General features: G+C 45.2%; 1 protein-coding gene and 1 non-coding gene across 2 annotated transcripts in view; one reads left to right on the forward strand and one right to left on the reverse strand.

The window, feature by feature from the left end:
* Nucleotides 1–1,212: 1,212 nt before the first annotated feature.
* LOC102510121 (OFD1 centriole and centriolar satellite protein) overlaps nt 1,213–23,192 on the reverse strand; it is a 45,035-nt gene continuing 23,055 nt past the window's right edge. Inside the window, 16 exon segments of the mRNA XM_032475978.1 lie at nt 1,213–1,352; nt 1,638–1,705; nt 2,221–2,379; nt 3,114–3,271; nt 11,557–11,657; nt 12,774–12,829; nt 12,831–12,895; nt 13,350–13,923; nt 13,926–13,957; nt 15,655–15,724; nt 15,726–15,767; nt 16,349–16,479; nt 17,435–17,624; nt 18,791–18,882; nt 20,170–20,267; nt 21,898–22,017. Of these exon segments, the coding sequence (XP_032331869.1) occupies nt 1,310–1,352; nt 1,638–1,705; nt 2,221–2,379; nt 3,114–3,271; nt 11,557–11,657; nt 12,774–12,829; nt 12,831–12,895; nt 13,350–13,923; nt 13,926–13,957; nt 15,655–15,724; nt 15,726–15,767; nt 16,349–16,479; nt 17,435–17,624; nt 18,791–18,882; nt 20,170–20,267; nt 21,898–22,017 (1,999 nt within the window). The 3' untranslated portion in view covers nt 1,213–1,309.
* On the forward strand, nt 8,766–8,840 carry TRNAN-AUU. Its single transcript has one exon. It is a non-coding gene; the product is annotated as a tRNA-Asn (tRNA).

The following is a 23,192-nucleotide window of genomic DNA, read 5'->3' on the forward strand; positions in this document are numbered from 1 at the left end:
TTGGAAGGGACTGTAATCTTCTGTAGTGAAGAACAGCAGCTCTCAGTCACGCGGGCGTAAATAAGAGCCGGAGGGGAGTCCAAAAGAAAAGGCAGAGGAGGGGGAGAAGTGTGTGCTGGGGGAGCGGGCAAAGGCATTTTTGGTGCATGGTATGAAGCCAGCCATGGAAACTGCCGCCGAGGAAAATACTGAACAAAGCCAAGAGAGAAAAGGTACCCAGGGCTCTGACAATAGCCTGTTTAAAGCTTTCCACTGGGGGGCGGAAAAGGGGGTGGCGGGGTTTGTGCCTCTTGTCAGGTAAGCTTGAAACCATCCCGATGGCCTGGCCTCGCTTTCAGGGAGGCTTGCTTCTGGAGGCAGATGTGAATAGAGCAGCCCTTCCTCAACCCATTCCCGGTCCCCATCTCTCTCCCGAACATGGTCTGGCACAGAAGGATGTCCGCAGTCTGTCACCTTGGGGAGCAGGATTGGGGAAGCTGTCTTTTCTAATTACTATAATGAGTCATAACTGAGGTCCCAGGCTCTGCACTCTATGTTCCCGGGACACGGACTGCATTGTTTTGTGCTAATGCCCAGGGGAAACGGGAGGGGCACATGCATTAAATATGCTTTGGTTCCGCTGATGCTATAGAGATTTCGGACATTCTCTAATTTTCTTATTTAATACGAATGCTATTTCCATGTATCGGACCCTGACTGACACGTAATAACTGTTTGCAGTTGGAGCCTGAGAGAGGGGATGTCAGCTCTGTAGCCTGGTGCTGATGGAAAGGGGTCGAGGTCTTCTGCTATTTATGATTTGGAGATGTGGGGAAGGAAAATCCAGAAAAAGATGTCAAAAGTAAAGACCAGAGGTGGCATCATACTATTTCTAGAACCTAAGATAGAAAAACCTATGTCTTGATTTTCAGGGACTATCAGGAGAGTGCTGGGGAAGACGGCCTCTTGTTTGACCAGTGGTCGCCCAACCCTGCAGAGGAAGGAACACTGCTGAAACTTCCAAAACTGCAGGCCTAGAGCTTGACCCATAAAATCAGTTTTCAAGTAAATATAACCTAAGACAAAAATGGGGAAAAAAAAAAATAGCAGCTCTTTCTAGCGTAATGGAAGGCCTAAGAATGAGAACTCTGTAAAGGTGTCACGTGACTAGATTATTTTTCACTTACACACTATAGCACCAACTACAGTTATGGAAAAAAAAATCACACTGGATTGCAAGTGAATTTTTATTGACAATTTTGTCTTATTACAGAGAACTCACAGGTCTTTAGTTACTTTATCTGTCTACGAAGCTGGGCAGCAAACGTGATTACCAGAAGTCATCTGGTTCCTCCTGAGAAAAACCTGTGAAACTACATGAAAGAAAGACAAAATTTAAACATTTGTTAACTGCTTGTCAAACTTATTCAGGGATCTTTACGTTTTTCCTTCCCTGTGGGGTTTCTGGCCTTGCTTCCTCTTTTTATGGGTAGCAATTTCACAAGCTAAAAAAATGCAGATTTTTTTTTTGGAAGGTAGTCATTTTGACTGATTCTGTTTCTTACAGGCAGACTCAAGTATCCGAACGTCTCCCCGGCTAGGAAAAGCAGCGGTATGATCATGGTTTGTGTAAGAACACAATGCTGGGGACACTGTACCTTTCATCTTTGTCACTAGATGGCAGCGTTTCCACTTGGGAGTCCTCTCTGACCAGCTTTTTTGAACTCTGACACAAAGCGGGGAAAAGAAGAATTCTGTAATTAGATACGTATTAATTCTATTTTTGAAATACACATGTAATTTAAAAGTCTAAAAAAGCAGTGACTTTTAAATATGATGTTTAGGAAAAACATCAAAATTCACTACCTGGAATGTATTCTCAATACCTATGGTACTGCAGACTTATATAAAATATTAGTGTCTCAAATAGTACTAATGAATTTGTTATTCATTCACAGGGCTTTCATTATACTTATTTCTTGTTCTTAAAATAAGAGACACTCCAACTTTTATCAACTTTGACAAAATCTCTTCAATTTTTTACCGAAGCAAAAGTGAGGACATTTTGTCAGGAGTGTAAGATATTTAAAAAGCTTGAAGCTCCCTCTGACCTTTGGAGTTGCTATGGTTTTTACCTTTTTGTCTGCAATGGAGAAGGCATATTCTTACTCCAAGGTTGTCAAATAAAGCACAGAAGCCCTTGGCAGCCCCACCCCAGACGCCGGCCCACGGCACTGGCACCTTATCTGCCGCGTCCTGGCCTTGATCCTGCTGGAGGATTTTCATGTACTTCTCTAAAGGACTTCCACCACCACCAGACTTAGATTTCTCTTTCATTTCTTGAATACTCATTTCAATTTCTTTTTCCATTTCCATCTTCAATGATTCTTCAGTTAGCCTCTGAAATAGATGGGTACCAAAATAAGAAATACACAATTCCATCTTTTAAATGTCTAAAATGAACAGTAATTTAATTCCTGATCCTTTAAGTACAACCTAAATGTACAACTCATTACTTTTTAAAAAATTGACGTCATTGCTGCCATCAAAGGGGCACAAACATGTCATCTCAATGAAGGGAGGGATTAATTTGCATCAAGTGTCCTGTGCTTTAGACCCAGTTAACCAGAAGTCCAAGGACCATCCGGATGGAAGATTAATATACATAGGACCCAGTCGGCTTGTGATGTGGCCAGAGTAATCCGTCTGGACCCGACTCAGGACGCAGACGGCCGACAGAGCACCAGAGGACAGAGGAGGGCAGGCGACCCTGGGAGCCATGTGCCCTGGGTTCCTCTAGTCCCAGCTAGCTGGTCTTGGGCAGGGGTTAGGGGATAGAGATGGGGTCTCTTCTTCCAACCTCATTTACAGTGAGAGGTCCTCCTTGTTCCCAGCTCATTTTCAAGACCAAATGAGTATGCACGCAAACGGGCTTGCCAAGCTACCCGAGCCAGGAAACACGAGGTCCGCGTGACCCACAGCCAAGCTCAGGGCTCCTCAGCCAAGGCTTGTCAGCTCCCCGCCACTCCCAGGACTTCGGGACCCACAAAGGACTCACTTCCCGGAGAGCAAGGCACCTGCTGCAGGTGCGGCAGGAGAAGCTAGGACAGAGAACTCACTGGGCTCGGCATTACCCTTTCCTGATCCAGTCTCTCCAGCTCCCGCCGCTCCCTTTCCAAAGCCTCCTGTCGCTCGCTCTGCGTCCTCTCTTCTTCCTGCCTTCGTTCTTTCGCTTGCTGTTCCCAAAGTTTTTCTTCTTCCTTCAGTTCTCCAATTTGTTTCTGATCTACCCCTAGTGGGACATCAAACATAGTCATAAATAATCAGGAGTAGCTTCCAGCATCAGATTTTTCAAACAAATGTGGGACCGGCCGGGAGGGGCCTCGCCAAGCCTCAGGGAGACACTGAGATGCCCACCTGAGATGACCTGCTCTGAGTGGCTGCTCCACCTTCACGGCCTTTGAGCCCCCAGACCACACCCGCCCCCCACCTCACCAAGATGAATTCAGGTCATCTGAGCCACGACGTTGTCCACTGTCCCCCTCTCCGGTCACGTCTCCTCCTCCTGCTCACCCATCTCCTCCCGCCTCCATCCTTTCCAAGGCAAGCCCTGCATTTCTACTCTGCATGCGGTTCCAAGCCCCCTCCACCCTTACAGTGCTGAAGCTACTGTCAGTCCCCATTTACTGACAAAGAACTCTGGTCACTCTCCACCCCTTATTCCCAGAAGGACGCCCAAGTCTCTCCTGGCCAGAACAGAACATGACCACCACCCTCCCCGGCTGCTCTAGCCACCCTGCCGTCACCCTGCTCCCTCCAGGCTGACCCCCCTCCTCGGGGTTTCAGCTACCTCCTCTTCCTGATCGTTCCCACACCTCTTCTCTAGTCCCGATCTCCCCCCTAGCCTTACCTCCCGTGTCTAATGGGGTCCCTGCCATCAGCACATGGACATCCAACAGCGCTGGCTTCACACCTGAGGTTATCGTTCCTGTCCCTTTAATCATGCTCGTCCTACACTATGTCCTCTCAGCCACCAGCTTGCAGAGCCCATCCCCTCCTCCTGCTGCTGCTGCAATCAAGGTCCTTATCACCATCACCCTGGATGGTGGAAGTTACAGCGTCCACTCTCTCCGTGACATCAGTCTCACCACCTGCAAGTGCTCACCCTAGGCCAGCACCAGTCACTTCCTGAAGAGAAGGCCTGGATTTGCTGGGCACTGCCCCTGCTCCGGTGCAGTTCCAACCCACGGCAGCCCAGGCTCTGCCCATCTGCCTTTCCCTTTCCAGACTGACTTCTTCTATCACCATCACTTTTGCCTGTGAAACACCCTACGTGTGCCAGCACACTCACTGGTCCCTGGCTTCAGCTGCTCCTCCCTGCTCCTGCCCTCACTTCCACTCTCTCCCGAACCTGGCTGGCTCCCTTCCTCCCATGTCTCCTGCAAAACCCGACCTCCTGCGCAGGCTCCCACTCGGATGCACCTCCGCTCCACGGGCCTCCTGTTCCCGATACTGACAAGCAGCTTCTCCGGCGCCATATTCCCATAGTATTTTGCACCTGCCTTCTCAAAAACCCCGTGTATGTGTTTTCTATTCCTGCCGGTGAGGCCCATGCTTTAGTTATCTGTCTGCTCCTGGAGCTCACAGCAGTAGTCCCGGCAATTCACAGGCTTCATTACATTTCAGTCCCGCCGATGAGTATGCTGACCTTCCTCCTCCAGCTCTGGCCTACAACCTAAGCTTTTCCCCTCAAACAATGCTGAGAAACAGACAAATTCAGAGGTTCCCCAGAGGACTCTGAACCTCTGTGCTGTCCCCAGTTCTAAGTCACCAGCAGAACTGCGTTGGTTTCTCTAACAGGAGCCAAGCTCACAATCTTCTCTCTCATGACCCCGGCCATGGCCTCTAGTACCAGAGGAGGCAGCGGCTCGTTGCCCCGGGCAGAAACGCAACGTCCGCCTGCCCTGCTGGGGCAGAGGGGTCACTCCTAGACGGTGCCACTTTCTCACCTGCAATAGCGGTCTCAGATTGGAATGCAGCTTGGGTGCCATTTTAAGAAGTTGAAGAAAGAAAATATCCGCAAACGATGTGACTAACAAATGCTTAATTTCCAGACTACACGAACAGCTCCTACAACTCAGTAACAAAAACCCCACAAACAACCCAAACACAAAACGGGCAGAAGACCTGAACAGACATTTCTCCAGTGAAGACATCCAGATGGCCAACAGGCACATGAAAAGATGCTCAACATTGCTAATTATCAGAGAAGTGCAAATCAAACCCATAATGAAATATCACCTCACACCAGTACAAATGGCCATCATTAAAAAGTCCACAAATGATAAATGCTGGAACGGGTGTGGAGAAAAGGGAGCCCTCCTACACTGCTGGTGGGAATGTAATTTGATGCAGCCACTGTGGAAAACAGTATGGAGGTTCCTTAAAACTAGAACTAGAACTAGCATGTGATCCAGCAATCCCGCTCCTGGGTATATATCTGGAGAAAACTAACTGGAAAAGATACACGCACCCCAATGTCTATAGCAGCATTTATAATAGCCAAGACATAGAGACAATCTAAATGTCCATTGACAGATATCTGGATAAGGAAGTTCTGGTCTATATATATGATGGAATACTACTCAGCCATGAGAAGAATGAAATAATGCCATTTGCAACAACATGGATGTACCTGGAGATTATCAAACTAACTGAAGTAAGCCAGACAAAAAAGACAAATATCATATATGTGGAATCTAAAAAAAAATGACACAAATGAAAATATTTATGAAACAAACAGGCTCACAGACATAGAAAACAAACCTATGGTTACCAAAGGGAAAAGCAGGGGAGGGATAAAGTAGGAGTTTGGGATTAGCAGATACACACTACTACATACAAAACAGACAAACGATAAGATCCTACTATATAGCCCAGGGAACTATAGTCAATACCTTGTAATAACCTATAATGAAAAGAATATGAAAAATAATACATGTATAACCAAATCAGCTTGTTTTACACCAGAAATTAACACAACATTGTAAATCAACTATACTTCAAAAAAACCTTAATCCTCAACAAAATACTAGCAAATCTACTCCAACAATGCATTAAAAGGATCACACACCATGATCCCGTGGGATTTATCCCAGGGATGCAGGGGTTCTTCACTATCCGCCAATCAATGTGATACACCACATTAACAAACTGAAGAATAAAAACCATGTGATCAACTCAACAGATGCAGAAAAAGCTTTTGATAAAATTCAACATCTATATATGATAAAAACTTTCCAGAAAGTTGGCATAGACAAAACATACCCCATCGTAATAAAGGCCATATATGACAAACCCAAAGCTAACATCATTCTTAAGCTGAAAGCATTCCTCTAAGATCAGGAAAAAGACAAGGATGACCACTCTCACCACTTTTATTCAACATAGTTTTGGAAGTCCTAGCCATAGCCATCAGAGAAGAAATAAAAGGAATCCAAATTGGAAACAAAGAAATAAAACTGCCACTGTTTGCAGGTGACATGATACTGTACAAAGAAAACCCTAAAGAAGTGACCAAAAAACTACTAGAACTCAATGAATTTGGTAAAGTTGCAGAATACACAATTAATATACAGAAATCAGTTGCATTTCTATACTCTAATAAAATAACAGAAAAAGAAATTAAGGACACAATCCCCATTTACCAACACACCGGAAAGAATAAAATACCTAGGAATAAACCTACCCAAGGAGGCAAAAGACCTGTATGCCAAAAACTGTAAGACACTGAATGGAGGAAACTGAAGACAACATAAACAAATGGAAAGATATACTGTGTTCTTGGATTGGAAGAATCAATATTGTTAAAATGGCCATACTACCCAAGGTGATATACATATTCAATGCAATCCCTATCAAATTATCAATGACATTTTTCATAGACCTGGTACAAAAAATGATAAAATTTGTATGGAAATACAGAAGAACCTGAATAGCCTAAGCAATCTTGAAAAAGGAGGACGGAGCTGGGGGAATCATGCTCCCTGAATTCAGACTATATTACAAAGCTACAGTAATCAAAACAGTATGGTATTGGCACAAAAACAGACACATAGATCAATGGAGCAGGATAGAAAGTCCAGAAATAAACCCACGCACTTAAGGTCAATTAATCTACGACAAAGGCAGCAAGAATACACAATGGACAAAAGACAGTCTCTTCAATAAGTGGTGCTGGGAAAACTGGACAGCTACCTGTAAAAGACTGAAATTAGAACATTCCCTAACACTGTATACAAAAGTAAACTAAAAATGGATTAAAGTCTTAAATGTAAGACGAGATACTATAAAATTCCTAGAGGAAAACATAGACAGAACACTCTTTGACATAAATCACAGCAATATATTTTTTGAACCAGCTGTTGGAATAATGGAAATAAAAGCAAAAGTAAACCAATGGGATCTAATTAAACTTAAAAGCTTTTGCACAGCTAAAGATACCATCAACAAAATGAAAAGACAACCTACAGAATGGGAGAAAATATTTGCAAATGATGTGACTGACAAAGGACTAATTTCCAAAATACATAAACAGCTCACACACTTTAATATCAAAAAACAAGCAACTTAATCAGAAAATGGGCAGAAGACCTAAACTGACATCTCTCCAAAGACAGACAGACAGATGGCCAACAAGCACAAGAAAAGATGCTCAACATCACTAATTGTTAGAGAAATGCAAATCAAAACTACAATGAGATACCACTTCACACCAGCCAGAATGGCCATCATTAAAAAGTCTACAAACTATACATGCTGGAGAAGGTGTGAAGAAAAAGGAACCCTCCTACACTACTGGTGGGAATGTAAATTGGTGCAGCCACTATGGAAAACAGTATGGAGATTCCTTAAAAAAACTAAAAATAGACTTACCATATGATCCAGCAATCCCACTCCAGGGCAGATACCCGGAGAAGAATATAATTTGAAAAGATACATGCATCCCAATGTTCATAGCAGCACTATTTACAACAGCCAACATATGGAAACAACCCAAATGTCCATCAACAGATGACTGGATAAAGAAATTGTGGTATATATACATACAATGGAATACTACTTGGCCATAAAAAAGAATAAAACAATGCCATCTGCAGCAACATGGATGGACGTGGAGATCGTCATTCTAAGTGACGTAAGCCAGAAAGAGAAAGAAAAATACCATATGATATCACTGATATGTGTAATTTCAAAAAAAGGACACAAAGGAACTAGTTATTATTTATAACTTAGATGATTGATTTCTTGAGTATGTATAAGCACATTTGACTGTCCTTCATGATTGGATTACTGCATCCTGTCGATTCTTATTTTCTGGTTGGCTTTATTCCTTTGTTAACTATGTAATTTTAAAAGGCTAAAGCTCTAAACTGTTCTTAGAAACAATGAAGAGTACATGTATGTAGATTTTCCAACAGTTTTATGTTGCAATGAGTTGCTTTTTCTAGAATAAACTTTGTTAAAAAAAAAATAAAGAAGGAAGAAAAAAAGACAGCCTCTTTGCTGTGGGGTATACTTTGTGGCTGCACAGTGGCATACAGAAGCTCTTTGGATGAAAGAGGAAAAAAGTGCTTCCATAGGGCACCTCAGAGATACCAAGTTTCAGCCTTTTCATTTCCCTCTGCAGCCAGATGAAGAGGTGAAATGATAAAGATCGAAGAATTTTTCAACAATCAAAGTGTAACTACACTATTTCATCATCATTTTAAAAGTCATTATTGGGGGAAGGTGTAGCTCAGTGGTAAAGCACATGCTTATTAGCATGCATGAAGTCCTGGGTTCAATCCCCAGTACCTCCATTAAAATAAATATATAAACAAACTTAATTACCTCCCTCTCCCCCCCAAGACAGTTGGACTACATATTTTTTTTAAAAGCTATTTTTATCACGTACAGCACATCTCAGAGGCAGAACACCTATCTACTCGGCTGGTTTCCCTTATTCTATCATTTTCATTCCCTACTCCAGTCTCTGCTGGATGGCTGCCCATCAGATCTGCTCTTGGGTGGCCACTGTCCCTTCTCAGTCCCCATCCCATTGGAGTTCCCTGGTGATGGCTTCCTGCCTGTCCAACTCTCCACTAGAAGCCCCAGGCAGCAAGGGCTTGGGTCGTTCCCTGCTGGGTGCCCAGCCCCCACAAAAGTGCCTGGCACAGAAAAAGCTCTTGATCAAGTCGCGCCAAATGAGTGCTTTCCAGAATGATTTACTCTGAAGTCGGCAAAATCAACCCTCTCACAACACTGCTTCGGTCAGCAACTCCTCATCTGCCTGAGTGCTGCGACTGAAAGTAAGGAGCTGCTCCCAAGAGGCTCTGCATGGGTTTAGGGGCGGTGTCCTCCCAGGGCTTGGAAAGGGCCAGTAGAAGGTTTTACTTGAAGCGTTTACAAGGCTTCCACACTCTGGTCCAAGGAGGAGAGGACCCGGCCGGTGGCTGAGCCCCAGGACGAAGCTCGCACCCCCCCCCAATGCACAGGCGCAGGGCGCGGGGAGTCTGGAGTGGGGGGGGGGGAGGAAGCGGGCCAGCCTGGAGAAGTCTGAGCACCACTCTTCCACCACCGTCCTCAGCTTTTCTAAAGATGGAAATATAAGGGTTTAACTGTCCTAACTTTTTAAGGCACAAAGGAAGCAAACAGAAAGAGAAATAATGTTAAATATTATTAATGAACGAATACATTTTGTTAGTAGTTCAAAGAAAATCCTACTTGGATAGTGACAGGAGACAGGCCTGGTGGGCACAGAGGCTGCGGCCCCATCCGTGTGAGGCATGTCGCCCTCAGGGTGGAGGCCATCCACCTCAAACTGCCTGGGCACGTTCCCTGCATCTACGATGGCACAAACAAGTGTCCCCTGAGTCCTTAGCAGCAGCAGCAGCAGCAAGACAAGGGAGTGGGGGCTAACTCATGGTGGGGCACTTAAGCTTCAGCCAAAGCAAGTGGGCTGGCCCTTTCCTTACAGGATTCTAGAAGTTACCATCACCACTTGCCAATCTATCTGCTTTTGAAAGTTTTCTTTATGAGATTCATTGACAAGTTTGATCTGCTACCCAGTGGGAAAATCAATTCAGTGACAGAAGAATACACCTGGCTTGCTGATCATCATTTGAATTCGATTTAAATATCCATGATTTAAGAAAGTTAACTAAGTTGGCTGCAAGGATTTTTGCAAAATATTCTAAGACTTCTTGGTTACCTGTTCAAAATACTATACATTCATGCTTGAAAATGAAGCTCATAAGGCAAAATGACAGTTTAACACACAAACATAAAGACTTCCCAATACAACACAGGGAATGTATCCAATATTCTATAATAAGTACAAACGGAGTATCACCTTTAAAAATTGTGCCTCACTAGTGGACACCTGTAACATAATACTGTCTATCAACTATACTTCAATTAAAAAAAAAAGATGCTATTTAGTTTTGTTTTTCTTTTGGTCGGGAGAGGTAATTAAGTTTATTTTTTTTATTCATATGTTTTTAATGGAGGTGCTGGGTATTGAACCCAGGACCTCGTGCATGCTGCTAAGCATGTGCTCTACCACTGAGCTATGCCCTCCCCCAGGATGCTATCTAAATCAATCATTATAGTATGTAACCTTGGGATTGATTTTGCTCACTAAGCTAATTCCCTGGAGAGCCATGCAAACTGTGACGTGTATCAGTGTTCTGCGCCTTTTAGCTGCTGACTGGTGGTTCATGGTATAGTCTTACCATAGTTCAACCACTCATTAATTGAAAAGTATCTGGGTTGTTTCAAGTTTTTGGCTACTATGAATAAAGCTTCTAACCAAAAAAAAGGCTTCCCAAGCTGCAAAGAACCACGGGGCTGGATGACATTACAACCCAGTTTTACACTGAAGCAGCAGGTGCTAAGGTAGAGCAGCATTAAGGCAGAGCCAAAGCCAGCACACAGGTCTCTAGATTCTTAAGCCAATGGCCTTTTCCCTCCATTCTGTAACTAAGGAAGGGTTTTCTAAATCAGAGGCAATTGATGAAATCAATACAATACAAAGATAGCTTATCTTCATATTCCATAAGGGGGGGGGAGCACATTTTAAGAAGTCATTTGTTTTAAATCTGAGGCAATCTCAAACCTAATTAAGGATTCACTCAGGGGCTTAGCTCCAACTCTAAAGTTAGTTATCCTGAGATTTTTAATACATCGAATTCAGAACCTGAAACTCCTTGTGACACAGAAACCAGGCACTATATCTGTATTTGTAGTTTTATCACAAAATAAAAATGTCCTCATTTATAACTGCTTTGCTTTTGACAACAGTAGCTATGTATCGCCAAAACTAAGCTTTCCACATTTTGAACTTACAAAAATAAGTACTCGTGGGTGGGGAGGGATAAATGGGGAGCTCAAAATTTGCAGATACTAATGACTATAAATAAAATAGATAAACAAGTTTACATATATATGTATGTACACATATCCCCAAAGATTAAATGATGCTGCAGAATAAAGGTAGTGTTTGTTAAAAAAAAAAGTACTCATATGTGAACTTACATTCAAAAGATGATTCAAATTCTTCATTATCCTTAAAAGCTAGCTTGTCCAGATTGGAAAATTCACTTTTGTCTTTAAGTTCCATTTGGTTTTCAAAAAGACTGGATTGGAAGAATAAAATTCAAGAATGTAAAGCTTTAATAATAACGCACAACGTAAGAGCAGAGGGTAATGAGAAGCCTTTTGCGACTCAAGAAAATGCTTTAGAAAATTAAATTTTCACCGACTCAAGAGCGTAAGAGCTTATGCTGCACTGCGCCCCCTCCACGCACCAGGCATCGCTCCGAACAGTTAGTGCGCCTTAACTCAGTTCCTCCTGCAGACCGCCTCATGCTGCGAGGTCGGGACCACCGTCGTTAACAAAGAATAATGTTGCACTCGATGCTGTTTCTAGGAGAATTTTTTTTAAGAACTACAAAACCAAAAAATTAAAAAATTTGAAGAAACCAAATTCTGCACACGTTTAGCACAAGCCAGCTGAAGGTGCAATACTACAAGCCCAAGTCGGGGGATCACAGTGCCCTGACCCGGCCTCTGTGGGCCCTGTCTCTCCTCTTGGCTATCTCACGGAAGGAGCACTATAAACAAACATGACCCACTTTACGACTAGGATGGATGGGCACACGTGGCCGTTTCAACTCTACAACTGAATCGACACGCAGATGCCCAGGCCGCAGCCCAGAACCAAGGAGTCAGGATCTCCCGCCGTGGGGACTGTAGGCAGGAGTCCCGCACGTGACATGAGCCCCAGCCCAGGCGGCAAGTCGCTGAGCTTCAACACATCCGTGCCACCCTGCTAAAGCAATCGTGCCCTTGGACTCACTACCACTTTAGAATTGCTCAATGATTTACAAACTGGAAACTTATTTCCTTATATTTAAGTGCCAATATATTTTTAAATGACTTTCTAATGATGTGTGAAACTGCTTTAAGTTCACACTGAATTTATTTGCTTTTGCGGATTTTGTATGTCTGATTAAGCCGTTAATAAACCAAGTCTATTCATGGAACTAGACGGTGCTTATCAATACCATAGTACAGATTCTCTACATTTAGTTTAATTAGCAAGGAACGTTTTCTCCCCCAGGTAATTCAGATGAGTCTCCAAGATCACACATCTTACAATCGGACTGCAAATTCCACATTGCCACATGGTTTTTCATGTTACCTAGAAAACCCAAACAAGTCAAGGCTGAGACCTTAGGCAGCCAATTTACCTGGCCTTCTGCTCTGGGGGGCTGGAGAGCGAGTGTCTGTAAAGGCTATGCAGAGACAGGGGCAGGTGAAGGCTGCGGTGTTCGGTCAGGACCAGGGACAGCAGTGTGGGACCGTCCCAGACCTACAGGGAAGAGGGAACCAGTGCGAGCATGTTACAAAAGTTGCATGGGGAAGATAGCAATGTGGTTTCTCAAGAGTCCTATTACTTTGAAAATGAACTCTACCTGTCCTTGCCCACAGCCGAGTATGAGTGAACGGGATCCAGAGAACGATTCAGGCACCAAAGTAAAATTGCAGTGCTTTGAGACAATAAAACACATAAAGCTAACCGGCAGCAAAGGCAAAGCCACCGTCACTCTCTGAACACCCCTGTGTGCCAAGCAAAATGCTGGCACTTGAGGCTCCATCCCACTGCCTCCCACGCCAGCCCTGTGATGCGGGGAGATGCCCCGGGTCCCCAGGGTCAGAGGGCAGACTCTCCTGGGCCCAACGGCACTCGTAACTCAGGAGAGGTCCACTGAGGAGCAACCCACTTGTGTGCACAGTATCCTGCAACCCCTCTGGCAGGAGCTTACCTTCCAGGCACATTTCACCATCAAGGCTTCTCCTTGCTTTGGGGAGTGGGGTGGAGGAGAGGCGTCTGGAGGCCATGCCCCGGTGGGGCCGTGAGGCCATGCTGCCGGCCACCTCGGAGGCCTCGCTCTCTTCTTCTCTCCGGGCGCTCACTAGAGGCTGCTGGGGGGCAACTCTGTCCTCTGCAAACATCCCCCTCTCAGGGGCCCCCGAAGTGACGCCCTTGAGGCTTTCCAGCGAGCGCAGGGCGGGTGGGCTCCTGTCTGCTGCCAGGCTCTTGGTGGGGTACTGCCTGACTCTCCGATGGTAACTCTGGAAAGCTTTTTCCAAGCGCTCGGCCTCTTGCTCCAGCTCTCTCACCATGGCCTTGGTATTGGCTACAAACTCAAGGTCAGAATCGGGGGAACTGCCCTCTGTGCTGGCATTTGGGTAACTTGGGATCCTTGGGCTACCGGAGCCTGCCATCAGCTCCTCCTGTCTGAGAGGATTTTTTAAGAAGTCCTCGCCGATGTCAGCACCGTGGGGCACCGTCCTGCCGCCCAGTGATCCGCTGATGGAGCGACTGAAGCACAGCTGGCTTCACGGTTGCGGTACACTTCGTTCTCCAGGGCTGCGGGAGTACAAGCAGATAACAGGAGACATGAGGGAAAAGGCGACACCCAAAGCTGAAATGTACCGAGAAATTTTTTTGAAAAAATCAAAGACCTAAGGACAAACTAGCACATTAAACAGTTTCTGCAGCCACGGTCCTAACAGGAGTTACTAACGTTGACTGAGAACTTATGTGCACCAGCTACTGCTTCGTATGCCTTCTTTCCTAACACTTGGTGTTGTTTCACCACCCATCATGCACAACCTTGAAATCCTTAAAAAGCTCTGAGATTGGAAAGGCTTTCGTAATTTTTTTGGTGGCAAAGCCTAGCCAGACTTGAACTTGTGTGGTTGAAAACCCTGACCTGAGCTGATCTAAACCCACTTACTATCTTGGTTTATCCCACCCAGCATCAACAGCCGGATGCCTGACTGCACAAGCACGAACGTGCTCCCCTGCAGGCTGCTGCCACACAACTCCCAGCGCGACGGCAAAATCCACAGCGCCTGGCCCGAGTTCCGAGGCAGTGAGGAGGCCATGCAGTCACAGCACCGCAGTGGCTCAGAACTCTCCCTGCTCCCACATCACCAGTGGGGGACCGAGGCCAGCCCCAGGCCAGGTCACGCGGTCAGCAGGGCAGAGAGCCGCTGGGGGCCGGAGGCCGAGCCGGCGGGCATATGCGCTGCCCTCCCGCAACACCGCCTCCACGACACCATGGGAGACGCCTGCTACGTGCGTGTGTTCAAAAAGTTTCCATCACCATTCAACTATTTCTCATGACGCGAGACTGCCAAACCACGCAAAGCTGGAACCACAGCAAACGTGTAATGGCTGCAAGAAAACAAGGAACAGGGAAGAGCAGAAATGAGTGAAGAGATCAAAATAAAAGTGGTGTGGGGAGAAGGGGCCACAGGCCTGAGCAAGGGAAGAGCAAGTGGAAAGCAAGGAAAGCTCAGTGTCAGAAACAGAAAGAACCTGTCTGAACCTGAAGGCAGCGGAAGAAAGTCTCTAAGCTTCAGCACCCTTGTTAGGAAGCAGGAGGGGCAGACGTCACAAAGCCACAGGATGACACGGGATCAAATGCTGGCAGGGCCATTTCCTGAGGGTTTTCTATGTTCCAGGCACTGTACTGGAGCCACCTCGTTTCACCTTCATCCTCCACGGCCTGGGAGGTTTTATCATCTCCATGACGAAGGAGGAAACTGAGGCCCAAGGAAGTTACAAGGAACATGTTTAAGGCCAAGCAACTAATTTAAAAACTGGGGCCTAAAAGCAATTTTCTGATTCCAGTAGCAGTGCTCCTTCTGCCAGGCCACCTGCTTCCCCCACAGACGTATCCCTGTCAGCGTGGGTATGAAAGCCCTGAAGAGCCCACTGGTCTTGTTATCAGGGTAACAAATATAAAAGGAAAGCCTAGGTCCAGGATCCATCTGGGGACCCCTGCATCACCACCGCACCTGTCCTGCGTGGGGTGGGAGGCTCTCCCTGGCACAGGGCACCGGTCAGAGCACATCACCTTCGCTGAGGACCCGGCTGGTATCCCTGAAATGGACGGGCAGGTGGACTTCTAAGACAGCACACATTTCCATGGCTTTTCACCTACTGTGAGAATTACTGAAAATTCAACGAGTAACAATCACTACACTTCCACATAGTGTTAGAAGTTTCACACACACACACACACACACACACACTGTAGGTTAAAATGTCTCTACCTGTCTGCGTTTGTTTCAGTTGCAATTTTAAATCTGTAACCTGCAAAGTTAACCTCTTGACAGAAGCATCAGTAATCTAGTATCTGGGCCTTGAGTTGTGCAGAATGCTCAATCTGCAAAGACAGAGAAGGAAAAGCCATCAGTGTGAGACCAATCACCGCTCCCTTCCAAAGGGAACAGTTCGCTCATTGGGCTTGTTCTTTTTTGTTTCTGTTTTTTTGGGGGGTTTTTTTTGGCGGGGTGTGCTATTCTTTTTCATTTTGCCCACTCTGAGCAGCCTGACACCTGTAACACACGGGGCCCCTCTAAGACAGCCACAAGGCACCCAGGTGTCCACCTCCTCGTGCCCCCCCTGGTGGAGCAGCTGCTCCCGGGCGCAGGCAGACGCCAGAGAGAGGGCAGCAGTTTCCAAGTCAGGGTGAGAGCTGAGATGCTGCCGCTGTGGGCGGCATCAGGACGCGGAACATTCTGTAATGAGGTGAGCTGGCTGGCCTCTGGACTTTATGACTATTACGAATATAAAGTCACACGGTCACTGGACCGTTCTCGTCAGATGAGAAAGGGCATCGTTAGCATCTTAGGGGATCTTGGATGCTAAAATCGACCTGATTTACACTGGTGAGGCGCGTGCCAAGGTGACACGCCTGCAGAGTGGACGGACTCGACCCCCAGACACACGAGGAGCGATACTCACTTCACTTTGCAGCTGTTTCTGCAGCGCTTGCTTGTGGGTTTCAAACTCCTTGTGCTCAAGCGCAATAGCATTTTCTGCTTTCTTTAATTCTTGCTGAAAAACCACCAGCTCGGGAGCTGGCTGAGCTATGCCTACGGAGAAAAGAAAGCCTGGTCATTGCCAACCTGACAGTTTCCCATTTCACTTGACAAAAGCAGTGAAAGAGACTTCAAATTGTTCTTCCTATTCTTTGTACACACATGATGTTAAATTAATTCTATCAAATGGACTAAGAGCAATTCTGACTCACACGTTTCAAAACAACACAGTTTAATGCACATAAATGCCAATGGCTACTAGCCTCGAGCCCTACTCCATGTCAAAGAAGCCTTTCAAATCCTCAAATTAACTGGAAAGCCCGCCTCTCCCCTTTACCACGTGCAGAGGCAGACAAGGAGCATCCTGAGGTCCCATTCGATCCGTGCACCTGTCCCCGGCTCTCAGGGTCCAGGCAAAAAGCAGACAGTGTCCCTTATCTGGGTCACCAGAGGACTCTTCAATAAAGAGGGACTTCCACGGGGTTCCTAGCCACAGAGGCCGATGTAGTTCCCTGGGCTAGTAACAGGGCCATCCTGCTACTGCTCCTTGGACCTGGAGGGCCAGGGAGGGAGGAATTCCTGGAACTGGAGAGCGCGAGCTGGTGCAGGGTGCAGGTAAAAGGCCATCCCGCAAGCACTGGGGTCTGGCTTGGCTGAGAGGGGCAGGGGCAGCCCGGGGCCACTGAACAGGGACGTGGCGGAGACGACACACAACCTCGACCTCTCCCCCAACCCCAAGTGCCTGAGGGGGCCCATTGGGCACCTCTGACCGACAGTCAGAGGGCGAGGGGAGCCCGGTACCACCCGGAGAGGCACATGTGGACAGCTTTAAAATGTTTCTTCTTAGGGACACTACTAGTTATGCAAGAGCAAGCAGAAAGGGAGGAACTCAACGTGAGAATCTTCATTTTATAAAATCTTCCCAATTGACACCTCCTTTAGAGCAGTTATTCACAAGAGGAAGCCAATTTGAATTAGGAAAACCTGCAAATCAGAAGAAAAGACTTACGGTTTAGGAGGCGCAAGTTTTCATTTTTAGTCTCCTCCAGTTGCTTTTTGAGTAATTTATTTTGGGCCTGAAGCTCCAGTTTCCCTTCTTTTAGGAGCGGATAATCGCTCATCTCTTGAACCTTCTCAGTCAGCACGTGGTTTTGCTTTGTTAAGGCTGCACACTGGGCTTTGGAAGACTCTAACTCGAGCTGGAATTGGAAAAAGAAAACTTGTATTTTAACAGTGACTTTATAGTACAGCCGCAGCAAAAGCCAGTGCGCTACTCTCTCTCAGCCTGGCGGCACGATGTACTTAAGGTCGCTTGACAGAAGTCGTGTTCCCTGCGACAAGATGACCCTAACTATGACAATGAATGTCATCTTTTGCTGTGGGGCAGGGGCAAGTTCATCCAACTCGATTTATGTAGAAGCCTGTCCTACAAAGCAAGTGCTTTGGATTACCATCCCATTTTCCAGATGCAACTAAGGACCCAAAAGCCATCACAGATTTGATATATATATATATATATTTTTTTTTTCAATATGAAAATGTGAGCCAGATACCAATAACGTGCTGTGAGGTGCTCTCCTTTTCTTACTGTAATACATCTCATGTTTGGAGACAGAAACCTACCAAGTTCTCAAATAAGTCATCATAGGTGGAAACATTTTATACACAGAACATACTTTAAGTTGCTAAAGTCCCAGCTGTGTCCTTTGGACAGCAAGCACACAAATAAACAGAAATAAAGTAACAGTGGCATATGGAAAACACATCTCCGTTTATTTTAACCTGTGAGATCCTGAGGAAGTGATGGGAATTTTACAGGCTGCTGATGGGAAGGGAGAAGAGGCTGAGTAGATACTAATGCATGTCAGCCACCTGCTATTGGTCAGGCAAACCTGTCAGCTCACTGAAGTCCCTCAGCAACCACGGGATGTGGACAACAGCCCCAAGTCCACAGATGAGGGATCCAAGGTCACGGAACTTGCCCATAGGCACATGAGCAGTGATGGGGACAGACAGGATTCAAGGAGGACCCTGGGCCCCAAAGGACATGCTCTTTCTACACTTCTCCAGGAGACTAAGAGTGAAACGAAGAACTGCTGCATCACCCTGTCAGATAATAAACCATCTAAACAGGGGGGAGGGCAGAGCTCAGTGGCAGAGCGCATGCTTAGCACGCATGAGGTACTGGGTTCGATCCCCAACACCTCCTTCAAACATAAAGAAATAAACCTAATTACCCCCTCCCCAAAATAAACAATCCAAACACACGAAGAGGATAACTCAAGGTAAATTACGTATGACTGAAACTAAAGTTTTATGTGTCGTCTGACATCAGTTTCAGAAAACCAACAGGCTGAACAATTACCTCAAGTTCTTTCACACGCTTCACAGAATGATCGAGCTCTTCCTTTTTAAAACTGAGCACTACAAGCTCCTTTTGCAGGTGTATAGCTTTTTCTGAAAGACAGGGCCGACCAACCACACATCATCATGTTTTCCCAGAGAACACAAAAGTCATTTAATAATTTAGGGCCAGTATGGCAGACCAAATGACCATTATTTCATAATGTAAAATAGCGGATGTGGTGGGGAGGGCTAGCTCATGGCAGAGCACATGCTCAGCATGCACGAGGTTCTGGGTTCAATCCTCGGTACCGTCTCTAAAAATAAATAAATAAACCTAATTACCTCCCCTCATAAAATAGACAAGCAAGCAAACAAAGAGAAAACAAAAATAGAGGATGCTGGGTCAAAAGAAAAATCAGTGGGCAAGTAAGAAATAAGCCCATTACTAAGAGGTGATGGGAAGTTACTTTTAACAGTTGTGTGTGTTGAATTTGCTCCTGCCACACACAACTAACCAGAGTTACACCATCTGCGCAGAGCGTGGGGCCCTCGTGCCGACGGATCTGAATTTCTTTAAAGGCAGTTTCTTAACTGGTCTGTTAGGATTCTGTCGTCATTATTTTGTCGTTTTCACTTCATCTAACCCAAGTCTATGCAGATAAATCATCAAAAAGTACTTTGCTGACTTCACGATGGTACTAATCCCTAAACAAGTAGTAGTCTCCTCAAGATAGTCGCCAAGGAGCAACCGTGCACTGGGTGACCTTCTGATCAGTATCAAGGACCCAGCCCTGGCTTAGTCCCAGCAGGTCATCTGAAATGTTCACCAGAAGTTCTGATCACAGGCAAGTCCCCACAAATACAATGAGATGTAAAACAGCTGAAAGACTGACAAAGTCCCCAACTTCCCCAACTTCCCAATCTCAGGTTAACGTATACAAGAGTTTAGGAGGTTCTATGTCGAGTTAAAATCTCATGAAGCAGAAATAGATATTAGAATTAAGAGATGTAAGAAACTAAGTCACAGGGGATGGAGAAGTTAACATGAAATTTTCTGTCAGGGAAAAATGAAATCTTTCATGGTTAAGAGTAACCAGTATCTGATGGCAGGAAGTCGCTGCACCTGCTTGACATCAGATTTTGTCAAAATATACTGAAATAAAGTTGGATAAAATCCTAATGATAAACCAGTGATCATTCTGAATATACAAAGGGTTAAACATGAAGGTTGCAAAAACACAGTAAAAACAGTAATTATTTTTTAATTTTGTAAAATTAAAGGGGCAAAAAGTATGTAATTTTGCAGTAAAAATAAAGTGTAAGGTATATACTTTTCGGATTATAGAACAGGCCCAATTTAGGAAGCTAATAACCTGCATCAGAACTGAAAAATACAGCCTTTGGCTCCCGCCAAGGATCACCTTTATTCCTGCCTTTCCTCTTCAATCAGTCTATTAGTTCTGGAGATGTAGTCCTCCTTCAGTTCCAGTTGATACCTGAGAATCAGAATGATGGATAATGAGTTCCTATCACTTTCCCAGGCAGAGTGCTATCAAAGAAGAAGGGCACTGAACAGGACAAGGCATGAACTTCAAGGTCAGTCGAACTTTGAGGCCAGAATCCAAATTCTGGACATAAAAGGTCCAGTAAAACCCAGCTGCAGTGCTGTAAATTGGGTCCCAAAACTCAAGCACAAGACGAAGGGGCACGTTATTGACGTTACGGAGGGCAGTATTACACCGTTGGTGTCCACTGACACAAAGTCAATTAAGTTCAGTTTACAATGTAGACAACAGACTAAATCCCAAAAGATAAGAAGGCAGTCGCTTCTAATCCACAAGTCTGGCCTCCCCACCCCCAAGCAGGGTGACCTTTCACCCTCAGAGGCTGAGCACAGTATTGAGAGCTGTGGCCAACAGCATCGTATCCAGCTTGGAGATACCAAAGGCACATTTTCATGGAATTTTACTTATCTCCACCAGCTACTACAGCTGACATTCTGGTTCAGAGATGGGAGAAAGGAAAGAGAAGCACTCGTGTGGTTGATATCCTCCAAACTCCAACGCTTGCCAATGTCACATGAGGACAACCAAGTCCAGACAAAGATACCAAACAGTTCCCTACTCCACGGCTATGTCAAGTTCACACACACACTTACATTCATTTATTCCAACAGCTTTACAACTACAGATGCTTCAGCGCTAACTGCTGTATGAGAGGAACTGACATAGAATATGTCAATCAAATCCATCATTTAAAACTGACATATGGAAAAGGTGCTATATTTTTTTGTTAGAATTCTTTTAAGGAATAACCTCAAAAAACCTTTGCAAGTAGTACATAATGGACTATCAAGGACAAATGATGGATGAGGCAGTAAAAGAAGCCAATGATTAAGGAATACCCAGAGCTGTTGAGTCGTGTCATCTCTCCACCATGAATTCATTTACTCAATAAACATTAACTGAACACTTACTATGTGCCAGATGTCACACTGAGCACTGGAGAGAAAAGTGACCGTGTATGGGCTTCCTGTCTTTGCATGAAGGTATTATTCACTGGAACACAAGAAAACTCAGCCTACAGGAAATCCATGGCACCACAGTTGTCTGTGTTTTCCTGTCCCTGTATCATTTTTTGCTTCATATAGTTAACTCTAGTTTCTTTTGATTCTGGCTTTGCAGACTCTTGAAGGAATACAAGGCACTGGTTCACTGACAAGTACTACAACTACTGAGAATTTATAAATTGTTAGCTACCGCCATCTGAATGGCAGTGGGAGTCCAACATAAAAGTGACTACAACCGCACTTTTACAGCTTTTCAGCAGTGCAAGCTAAGTCACAAGGCGCCCTCAAAAATTCAACCAAATCACAAGCCCTACGTAAATGTCAGAGAAGCAACAAGTAAGAATGAGGAGGGGTCGCCATTCTCTGTACTGTGTCTTCTTCAAGCTACCTTTAAAACTCGCCTCATGGAAAAGGCTTGAGTGTCATTGAAAACACGTGTGTTTTTAAACACTAGGCTTTGCCATACAATATTAGTCTCATCCACTTCATTAGCGATGCTGTGTTTCCGTCAACTTAATTCCAACAAGATACTGTTTAAAAAAATGCCCAGCACTTACTTGAGAAGTTCGTTCTTGAGCTTTTGGTCATAGGTCTCCTCAATACTCTTTATACTCAGCTCCCGCCGCCTAAGCCTATCAGCCATGCTTTTATTCTTTTCCTCTTGTAGCCTCTGGGCCCTGAAATTAGCAAAAATGGGTTAAGACAAATTAGAACAGTAATACTTGAGGTACTGAATATAGGGGGGAAAGATAATACGTGTTTTTAGCTCCACAGACTCAAACTGTTAGGTGACTGTGACCGCTGGGAAGTAAACGGAAAGAGCTGGAAGTCTGGCACATATTTTGTGAGCTGACCTGGTGAGGCTGGATCTGAACTAGCAGATGGAGCCCTACGGGTACACCCGTCGGCACCGGGGGGCGCTGGGGGTGCAGGTAAGATGAATGAATCACACTTACAAAATGGTTGCAAGTTTTAAATGGTCATCATCAATTCAGGGAAGAAAGAATGATGTTATTAGTCACAAAACTACAGACCAAACTTTGGCTAGCGTACATAAGTGCTTGGTTCTCCCAGAATATGGTCTCTAAGACTTAACTGATTGGTCCATAGCTATTAAAGGCAGAAGACTCATCCTGGCATTTGATAATCTACTCACTGAAACTTAAAACGAGTGTTGAAAGAGAGTAAAAGGTAGGTGGGTCCATCAGAACTTCCCAGTATCGAAGGATGGAATGGTCTTCACAGTGAGACCTTAAGTCAAGCACAAAATCAATTCCAGAGCCGGGCAGTCGGGTTCATGGGTACCCCCATCGCACCATGATGGAAAGTGCTAGGAACACAGACTAAAAGCTGTATGTTAGCGCTCTCTGCTGGCTAATCTGGCTAGGGATGGAGCAGTAAACTCACACCTTATTTAGCTCACAATATGCTCAGAAGGGAGGAGGAGGGGAGTGGAGGGAGAGAAGGCATGATATAACCACCAACTATGTAGGCCCACATTTCATTCCTTCCCTTTTCTCTGCTATGATTGATCTACCTCTTCAGCACTGCCAGAAAGAAAGAAAGTAAGGTAGGCAGAGCGGAGAAATCCAACGAACTAAGCCTAGACAACAACATTAATGAAGAGGAAGATCGATCCTTTAATGAGACGTGATTCCTGGAGTATCTGTGACAATTAACAGCATATCCCAAATGGGAAAGAAGGCTCCTTCCCTCAGCTGGAGACTGGTGAGTGTGGGAGCACAAACTTGGGTTAACAAACTTTGATATTGTAATAACGGCTTTTCCCAAATCATATTCTCACCTTTCTGTATTCTCACCCTTATGTAAGCACATAAGAAATGTATAATCA

Source organism: Camelus ferus, chromosome X, assembly GCF_009834535.1.
Source record: "Camelus ferus isolate YT-003-E chromosome X, BCGSAC_Cfer_1.0, whole genome shotgun sequence".
NCBI classification, from domain to species: domain Eukaryota; kingdom Metazoa; phylum Chordata; class Mammalia; order Artiodactyla; family Camelidae; genus Camelus; species Camelus ferus.